Below are 10,745 nucleotides of genomic sequence, written 5' to 3'. Positions count from 1 at the left end.
ATGTGGGGAACAGGTATGATGATGGTACATGAGAGAAGAATGGCCACAGGTTTACAACTGCTGAAGCCAATGATACACAGGAATTCATTATATTATTCCATGTTTACGTTTAATTTTTCCCACAATAAAGTCTAAACTTATTTCAAATATAAAACTGAATTACCACAGCCCATTTTTCATTTAATCAAAATTAAAATCTGTTATATTTTTAAAATGAGAAGTTCAATGTGTCAAATATTTAAAATTCACAAAGTAGAATTTTTTGATAAGATTATTTTCCTTTAAAATAAGCCATAAGGTTAATCATCTTAACCAAAGTCAAAATACAATTTCTTAGTACACATTATCGTATTTACTAGAAATGCCCTCATAAGGAATCCCATGGTTTGAAACTTCTCTCACTGTTATAACCTTTGACCAGGTTTGCACTTTGAATGTATTTTCAGCTTTTATATTTTCAACCCACCCAACTCTCCATGCTGCCCCTTCCTGTCTCACCTCACCGCTGACACACTGGTCATTGCTTTTCCTCCCAATCACCCATCGGCTTTCTTCAAGACCCAATCCCCTGCTTCACTACCATCACCCTGCCCTGACAGTCCCTGTGGTTTTTGCAAAAATGTATCTGATTACTATTTTCTCAGTATGTAATTCTATTCAAATATTTTAAAAAAGAGAAATAAGAGAAAACAGACATGGAGACTTTCATATAAATTTCCAAACTAAAACTCCCTAAAATACTTCCAAATGTCTCTTGCTATTTTTGAAAAGGACAGAAAGGTAAAGAAGAAACGTTATAGTGAATTCAACAGTGGCCTAGGAAAACAATCATAAACGAGGTATGCTACTGCTTTTCAAGGGAGAAAATAAAAGGGAGCCTTCAAAGGAGCTAACTGGATTAAGGAAGCTATTCTAGAGATTCCTGTCTTTCCAAATACCACACAGCTTTTCACCATCTGTCCTAAAAGACAGGCCCAGCACCTTCAGTCTCTACCCAGCCACCTGGGTCTCTCTTTGCTCTCAAAGGCTAAGGGATGATAGTAGGCTTAATAGGGGAGAAGAAAAATGTAGAAATAAATAGGTGCCGTATATTAGGTAGAAAGTAACCCAATATTGCTATCTGCCTTATTCATCACAAAACAAAGTTCTCACTCACATTGATATAAAATGTGGCAACCTCCCTCTAATATGCACTGGAATATCTGCGTTTCAATGGGGTCCTACATATATAAATAAATAGAGGGAATTAATATAGCAGTGCTTTCACATGTGAAAGTAGGCTCTACCTAGAGAAGCCTACGGGTACTTCAACAATAACTGTAATAGTAACTACTGCAAAACTACAATCTCATCATAAGGTCAATGACAGCACAGGTGTCTGATCCTAATAATCTATGAAAGTGATGTCATCCATGAAGAGACTGTATGCTGTTGAAGGCCTGGGACAAAGCAAAAGCAAAAACAACCACTGTCTTTAACTTAGGTTAGTCTCGTATTGTAGAAAATGGGAGAACAGCAATTTCCAAGCATGGAAATCATAAGCAATATTAACAGTAAGATCTTTAAACATCACTGAAGGACTGTTCAGGAAAGGGAATAAATGGACAACAGAAAAAGTGAGGCAACACGGGAAAGAAATACCTATAACTAAGATATGATATGTTTGCCAAGATCTCAAGGAGAAAGCTGGGCTTCCACAGACTCTGACAATTCAAAAGGTAGCTCCCTTAAATATTTAATTTGTCACCAGCAAATGTCTGTCTCCATACAAGATAGAAAACTCAAATGGTTATAATATATGATTATAGGATGGCTAAATTACATTAAAGAATAATGAAAAAAATAGAAAAATAAAATGTGCATTAAATTTTAATCATTAAATTCTTTAAATGCATGGCAAAGAATAAATTTTATTAAAAAGCATTTTTTAAATATTCAAAGAGAACTATGTTGGTGATAGTTATTTTCCCACATTTTTATTATTGAATGATTTGTTTTTCCTGGATGTTAAGCATATTACTTATGCAGTATATCTGCACTTACCTTCACTTACCTTTAATTCCTCTTTAACTTAAATTAAAAACATAAGAGAGCAAATCATCTCAGACTGTGTCACCTTCAGAACTATGACCTAATCTATCTTAATTCATAAATTATACATATATTGAAATGCAAATCAGTATAGTTTATTTGCTATCGTTGTTCAAATGTACTTCAGAGACCTAAAACTATGCAATTTCATGTAATACTTCTTAAATGACAATTTTTAAAATTTTTATATTTAAATCTTAACTTTATCAACCAAATAAATTTAAATGTCATGAAGAATCATTCAGAAGAATCAAAACGACATGTTATGTCAATGTTTAGTACAGTGTCTTCCTCACAATAGATACTGTTTAAATATCTGATTACTAAATTATCGTCTCCAAAATCTCTGCTAGTGCTTAGGAAACAGATCATTCTGCTTCACTTACTTATCACTTATTATTTAGATCATGAATATTGTTTATCAGTATTTACTTCTTTTAATTAGTAACTTGGTACTTAACCATGTAAAACTCCTTTTGACAAAAAAAAAACATATTTAGTTAAATGTTACTGTCAAATATTTAAAATATAATTTGTTACCTAAATATGCTCTCTATTATTCTAAGACCATGCATAAAGCATATTAACTATTTTCAAAAATAATAAAAAGGGCCCCCCCCCAAGCAGTTACTCAATATTTACTGTACAAGTTGAGTTGTAGTGAAAGATACTGGATCAATCGTGTCATCTTGCAAAACTGGATGCAGTGCAACTTTATTCTAACACTTTCTAGGTTGTCCGTATGTCCTTTTAAGGAAAAGACTGTATCAGAGCATTGCTTTAAGAGCAAGTGGCTGGAACTCTGGAACACAAGTTAATATGACAAGTCACCTTGTAAACTTTAAAGAATTTCTATTTCCCCCAAATGATGCCTTAAGAAGCTGTAAAAGGAGACTTAATATTGGATTATACAAGCACTGTCAATTTCCTTCCAAATTTTTCAAAGTCACGTATCTTCACCAAAATTCACTTGTTGAAAATTACCACGCACTTATCAAACACACACACACACACAAAAACAAAACAAAACAAAAAAACCAACAACAAACTGACATTCAACAAAAGGAATGTAGCTGCTCTTTTGGAACACTTTTAAAATTTATATATTTAAAACTGGTTAAAATCAAAAGAATTTTAACATCCTAACAAAGTGCAAAAGATTTTAAGTATTTAACTTTATCCTATCATATAAATTATTTCAAAATTTGAAAAATTATAGACACAAAGTAAGTATTCAGATCATTAAAATGAACTGAGACCAATCTCCCTCACCCCATAACACCTATATATCCCAAAATAATGTAACAAATTGGGTTATATTAGGTCACAGCATAACCTATGCTGAAATCAATGTGGACAATTCAAGTGCAACAAATGAGATGTTTTTCTTATAAAAATAATTGCTTACTGATTCCTTTTCACAATATGGCCTATTCCTAAGCTTTAAGAAGTACATATAACACTGTACCAATAATAACATGACAGTACATTTAAAAAACAATTCCCCTTCTCAAACTTGCTGCATCCACCACACAAGAAGCAAGTGCCTCACTAGCGATCATACTTTGTTTTTGTACACTGAGCAGGTTGCAACTACAATTTTAGACATTCATTTCACCATTCCTATTATACACTAAAAGCAACAAAGAGCAAAGAAATGCTCCAACTTCATGTTGCTATTTTGAGAACACAGAAGGTCACCTCCTGCATTACCAATGTGATTCCAGAAATAAGAGAGCTGCTAGGCTCCTGTCTCTTCATATATATTTTAAGGAAAATCTAATCTCTAATAGCAGATTTGCTAACTTTTCTACCTACTAGTATGTCATTAAAGAGGCCATTCCTTTATTCTTTTTGGCTCCTGTCCATACTCCATTCCACCTGAGAGAAACTCAGTTGACCCTCCCATCATCTTAAGATAAAATGGGATCTCAAAAACAACAGTGTATGCTGTAAAAAGACAGGTGCGTAGTAGACTCTGAATCATCTACATTTTTTTTTCCAGTTATAAATACAGAATATTGACTTGCTTACTGATAACTGAGAAGGAGCTTTTTATTCTTCTGGGCATTTCAGTCTCTACCAATAACTATCAAATGCTCAAAAGGGCACTGAATATACTTCGCAAAGGCATAATAAATAGGCCCAATGAAGGGTAAGGATAGCCTTAAAAATAAACACAAAACAAAAAAAAAAAAATCAAGAAATGTTTATCCGGTGGTTGTTAAAAGTAGGTTTAGGAATCAATCTTCAAAGTACCATAGGGATTTCAGTCAGGTCTGAAGTACCTCACCTCCTCCCAACACCACACTCACCACTTTCCTCAATCTTCCATGATTTATTTGGAACCAAGGATCCCTCAGGAGTTCATATTACCAAAGTCCTCCTTCTTCTACTGAATTTTATAAAGCTGTGCTACAAGAAATCATCCCTAAGAAATCTATGTATCTAGCATATCAATACCTCTAAATTGTTAATGAGTGTTAAATCCTTCTAGAGGAATTTCCCAAAACTTTGTGAGAATTTTAGTATTTCTACAACAACCTGCCATTTTCAAATGACTAAACTATTACATATCTAAAAACTCTGGCAGAATAGATATTTGAAATATGTGCCGCCACCCCTGCCCCCCAAAAAAGTACCTTTGGAGAAGCTCATTAATGAAAACCTATGTGATTTTTTAACTGTATCAAATATAAAAGACTAAAAACGTTTGGTAATTAGAAATCTAGAAACACTAAGAATTATCAGAACTGTCAAAGTGTTTAAAGTAAATTTCTTCAAAAGCATCTCACTGTTAAAAGGCATTACCGTTAATGTTGTCACAGTAGTAAAAGAATTCATCATTTAGAGAAGGACACGCTGAAACCAAATCCTGCAGGCCTGCACCGGTTACAGTAAGACAACCAGAGAGATTCAGGTGCTCCAAATAAGGCAGCCCTCCTCCCAGAGTCAAAACCCTGTAAGAGAAGCAATGCAACAATTAGGATATATTAACCTATGAACATGTATGTATTCCCATGGGCCACTGGACCATTAATAATAGACCTTTCAATTTGGTAATGAGAACATTTTAAGAATTTCTATAAAACATGGTAACTAACCTCATCTCAGGCAAGAATACATTTAACAGAGAAAACTTCCTACATTTTCCTAAAAATATTCAATAAACAATTTCATGAAACTTTTTTTTATAAGAAGAACATTACAGTAACTCAATTTTAGAGGAAGAAAGTCCTAAATCCTGGAATTGTAATCTTCATTCTCCTACTAGACTGCCTAAGTAAAAATTATCAAGAAAATTACTGACCAGTTTGGCAGTTCCTCAAAGAGTTACAGAGTTAGTATTACTATTTGACTCAACAATTACTCTCTTAGGTATATACCCAAGAGAACCGAAAACATATATTTACATAAAACTTGCAAACAAATGTTCATAGTAGCATTATTCATAATAGCGAAAAACTGGAAACAACCCAATGTCCATTAATTAATGAATAGACAAAACGACATATATAATAGTTATCTATAAAATGAAATGTAATGTAGTCATAAAGTACTGATATATGCTACAGCATGGATGAATCTTGAAAACATGCTAACTGAAAAAAGCCAGACACAAAAGGTCACATACTGTATCATTCCATTTATAAGAAATGTCCAAAATAGACAGAATAAGCATAGAGACAGAAAGTAGATTAGCGGTTGCCCGGGGCTGGAAGCAAAGAGGAATACAAAGTGACTGCTAATGAGTCTCGGGTTTCTTTTTAGTATGATGAACATGTTTCTGAATCTGACAGTGGTAATGGTTGCCAAGCTTGTAAATATCCTAAAACCAATGATCTGTACACTTTCAAAAGATGAACTGAATGGAATATGAATTATATTTCAATAAAAATGAAAACCTAATGGCATATCTCAGAAGAATAAAAACAACACTTATGTAAATAGGATAAAATGAGAAGTTGGCTAAAATGACAATGGGAGAGCTGAAAAATACCAAGAACAAAACTGAGAACATCAATTTTCTGTACAATGATGTTTAAAGCAGTATCACAATAGCAAAAATTGGGAAAACTGGAAACAATACAATCTTGAAAAGGATTATGTCAAGAAACTAACAATACAATAAATTTAGCAAAAAAGTCATTATCATGGTTATATAGACACATGGAAATTAGAAAATAAAGGTAAGTAAAAGTATGTAAACTATTAATTGAGATTAGAAAAAGTTACAGAAATATTTATATATTCAGTGAGGGATATCGAACAGTAAAGATGATGTTTTAAAGTTTTCTAACTGTATGTAAGAGAAAACTGATCTATTAAAAACAGCTTATCAAAACCCCAATACCCATAGGAAATTTAAATGCAAATTTCCCCTTATATTTTGACTGAAACTAACTGATTTTCTTTTTTAAAGTCATAGATTTCCCCAATCCATCCCTACAGTTTAAATTAACAACAGTGACAATTCAGAACCTCAGTGGCTTGACTGGGCCACAGCAGTTAAGAGACAGCAGACTTTGAAGGAAGACAATATAGGATTTAAAGATTACTAATTCTATTTTTCCTATAAAGTGAATAGCTCATAATGAAAAAAATAAAAAGCTTTTAAAAAGTGGTCTAAAAGATCTCAGAAGGTATCTCAATACAGAGACTGCTTTCTTGTTCTAAAACTTAATTTTTCAGCACACTGAGGACAGACTACATGAAATATAAAATTTCATATCACGAATATACTTGAGTAAACAATTTGTGCACTCATTGGTCTCACTGAGCTGAATGGGAAATCAAACTAAATAAGCAATTATAATACTATACAATGCTCTTCTCGGTACATACAGAAGAGGCAGAGGGTCACAAAAGGTTTTCCATAAGAAGTGACAATTAAACTGTGAGAGAGAGAAACAAACAGAAGTTAGCCATTAAATGTAGGTATGTTACAGACAGAGAGCAAATGCAAGTGTCGGAAGAGAAAAAATGGTACCTTGGAGAAAATAGCTGAGTATAGCTACTAAAGGGCTGGGGGGGGGGGGGGGTGGTGTGTGTGTGTGTGTGTGTGTGTGTGTGTGTGTGTGTGTGTGTGTGTGTTGTTTCGTGTTGTCTTTTTTTGGCAGAGGTGAGGATGTAAGGAAGTAAAAAATAAAGAGATTTAAGGTACAAGAGATAAACTACAGAGGGCCAAGGGCCAAGAATTTAGACTCTAACCCAAGGGTAGCAGGACTCATTAAGAGGTTATCACCAATGCCCGAGTATGTCAGGCACAGGCCTAAACAATAAAATGCAAGATTAACAAAATACAGGTTCTACCCTCAACAACAGGAAGAAACATTTAAACAAAGCATTAACAATTCATGTCAAAGGAAAAAAATGTTACAGAAATGTGTATGTTATAGAAATAGTGTAGACCAGGAAGTGACTCAAAAGTAATAATGTTTAGAAGAACAGAACAAAATCCAAAATTCAACAATGCATAATTCACATTATCTGGTATCAAATAAAAAACTACTAGACCTTCTAAGAATCAGGAAAAAAATCAATCAATAGGAACACACCAATAAATAATAAAGATGATGGATAATTAGACAAAGCCTTTTAAAACAGCTTTTATATTTTAAATATGCTGAAGGAATTAAATATGTATCTAAATATAATGAGAAACTGAAAAATATTTATATATTTTCTGTATGTTTATATATATTATGATATATTTTATATATTTATATGTGTGTATGTGTATACACAGAGGAAGTGAGCACAACTGTACCAAATGAAACTTCTAGAAATAAAAAACACAATATCTGAAAAAAAAAGTACACTGAAATGAGATTAGCAGTGATTAGACATTGTAAAAACGGTAATGGTAAGTTGGACTTGAAGGTACAACCAGCATAGCCAAAATAAAGCACCAAAAGGAAAAATAACAAAAACAATAAGAAAAAAACACTGGTGAGATATATTGAATTGTGTCCTCTCCACCCAAAAGATATGTTGACGCCTAACACTCAGTATCTATACATGTAACTTTGGTTGGAAATAGTGTTCTGTAAATTTAATCAGGTGAAGATCAGGTCATTAGGGTGGGCCTTAATTCAATATAACTGGTGTCCTTATAAGAGGGAAATTTCTCTCTCTCTCTCTCTCTCTCTCTCTCTCTCTCTCTCTCTCTCTCTCTCTCTCTCTCCCCCTCCCTCCCTCCCTCTCTCTCTCTCTCTCTCTCTCTCTCTCTCTCTCTCTCTCTCTCTCTCTCGCACGTGCGCGCGCACAGACCCACGGAGAATGCCAAGTGAAGAGGTACAGACACAGGAGGAAGATGGCCATGTGAGGATGGAGGCAGAGATCAGAATTCTGCTGCCACAAACCAAAGCAACACTTGGGTCTACCACAAGTTGAAAGAATTAAGGAAGGATCCTCCCTTAGAGGTTTTAGATGGACCATAGTTTGACCAACACCTTGATTTTGGAACTCCAGAACTATGAGAGAATACATTTCTATCATTTTAACCACCCAATTTGTGGTACTCTGTTATGACAGTCCAAGAAACCAATACAGTGGTACTTTGGTTTTCGAACGTAATCCTTTCCAGAAGACTGTTCAAGTTCTGAAATGTTTGAAAACCCAGGCACAGTTTCCCCATAGAAAATAATGCAAAATGGATTAATCCATTCCAGATCTTTAAAATCAACCCTTAAAACTGCAAATTTGGCAGTTTTTTACTATCTAATGATACCATAGATCCATAAAATTTACGTTCGTAAACTGAAATGTTCATCAACAGAGACATTCGAAAACCAAGATACCACTGTACACTAAAGTGGAATAAGTAAATCCTTATCAATAATTGCTTTAAATGTAAATCAATCATACTCTCCTATTAAAAGGCAGAGATTAGCAGACTTGATTTAAAAACCATGATCCATCTATTATATATACTGTGTATAAGAGACCTCACTTTAGATGCAAAGACACAAAGAGGCTTTATAGATATATAGAACACTTCATATATAGAACACTTCACCCAAGACCAGCAGAAAGCACATTCTATCTCTCTAAGACCATGTTAAGCCACAAAACAAGCTTTAATAAATTAAAAAGGTTGAACTCATACAAAGTATATTTTATGTTCACAATGGGTTCAAAATACAAATTAGTAACAGAAAGAAAACTGGAAACTTGCTAATGTGTATAAGTTAAACAGTATACTATAAAACAATCAATGGGCCAAACATACACACACAGAATAAAAACAAAAACAACATGCAAAAGTTGCTGGGATGCAACAAAAGTAAGGCCTAGAGCAAAATTTACTGTTGTAAACAGGAACATCAAAAAAGATCTTAAATCAATAACCTAACTGAACACCTTAACAAGTTAGAAAAAGAGCAAACTAAACCAACAGCTGGCAGAAGGAAAGAAAAAATAAGAACTAGAGCAGAGATTTTTTTTAAATAGAGAATACAAAAACAATAGAGAAATATCAATGAGATCAAAAGTTGGTTCTTTGAAAAGGTCAACAATATTGAAAAGCATTTAGCTAAACTAAGAAAAAAAGAAAGAGGACTCAAATTACCAAAGTCAGAAACAGAAGTTGGCACATTACTACCAATTTTAAAGAAACATAAAGGATTATAAAATAGCTCCGTGGACACCTGTATGCCAACAAATTATATAACCTGGATGAAATGGACAAATTCCCTAGAGACACAAGTATCAAAACTGACTCAAGGAAAAAACAGAAAATCAGAATAAACCTGTAACAAGTAAGGAGACTGAATTAGTAATCAAAAACCTTCCAACTAAGAAGCCTAAATCAGATGGCTTGCTTCACTGTGAATTCTACTAAACATTTAAAGGAGAATTAACAGTAATTCTTCTCAAACTCTTCCAAAACACTAAAGAGGTAGAAGACTTCCTACTCATTCTATGAGTCCAGTATTACCCTAATACTAAAGCCACAAGAAAAAGAAACTACAGGCTAAATGTCCCTTGCAAATATAGACGCAAAAATCCTCAACAAATGCTAGCAAACTGAATCTAGGAGCATATTAAAAGGATTATACACCATGACCAAGTGGGTTTTATCCCAGGAATGCAAGGGTGGTTCAACATATGAAGACCAATAAACTTAGTGCACTATAATACACCATGTTAATAGAATGAAGGGGGAAAAAAAAACACGATTATCTCAATTGATGCAGAAAAAGCATTTGACAAAATCAAACACCCTTTCATGATAAAAACACTCAGCAAACTAGAAAAGAACTTCCTCAACATCACAGAGGCCATATATGGAAAACCCACAGTTAACATACTCAGTAGTCAAAGGCTTCTCCTCTGAGATTAGAAATAACAAGATAAAGATGGTCACTAAGAATGCTTCCATTTAACATAGCACTGGGATGTTCTAGCTGGAGCAATTCAACCAGGAAAACAAACGAACAAGTAACATCCAGATTGAAAAACAGAAGTAAAATTATCTTTGTGTATGACACAATCTTGTATGTAGAAAACTCTATAAAGAATTCCCAAAAACATTCGTTAATAAACAAATTCTATAAAGTAGCAGGATACAAAATCAACATGCAAAAATCAGTTCTATTTCTATACACTAGCAATGAACAATCTGAGAGAAAGTTTAGAAAACAATTCTA

At 33.6% G+C, this 10,745-nt stretch overlaps 1 protein-coding gene across 3 annotated transcripts in view; it reads right to left on the bottom strand.

The window, feature by feature from the left end:
• Positions 1-10,745, bottom strand: part of FBXL5 (F-box and leucine rich repeat protein 5) — a 47,891-nt gene that overhangs the window by 4,212 nt on the left and 32,934 nt on the right. For all 3 annotated transcript variants that reach the window (XM_081056033.1, XM_081056034.1, XM_081056035.1), the window contains exon 10: positions 4,903-5,051. In XM_081056033.1, the coding sequence (XP_080912159.1) occupies positions 4,903-5,051 (149 nt within the window). The remainder of the gene's footprint in view (positions 1-4,902; positions 5,052-10,745) is intronic.

Source organism: Rhinolophus hipposideros, assembly GCF_964194185.1.
Source record: "Rhinolophus hipposideros genome assembly, chromosome: 1".
NCBI lineage: Eukaryota > Metazoa > Chordata > Mammalia > Chiroptera > Rhinolophidae > Rhinolophus > Rhinolophus hipposideros.
The sequence above is the reverse complement of the archived record's forward strand: the minus strand, read 5'-3'. Positions and strand labels throughout refer to the sequence as shown.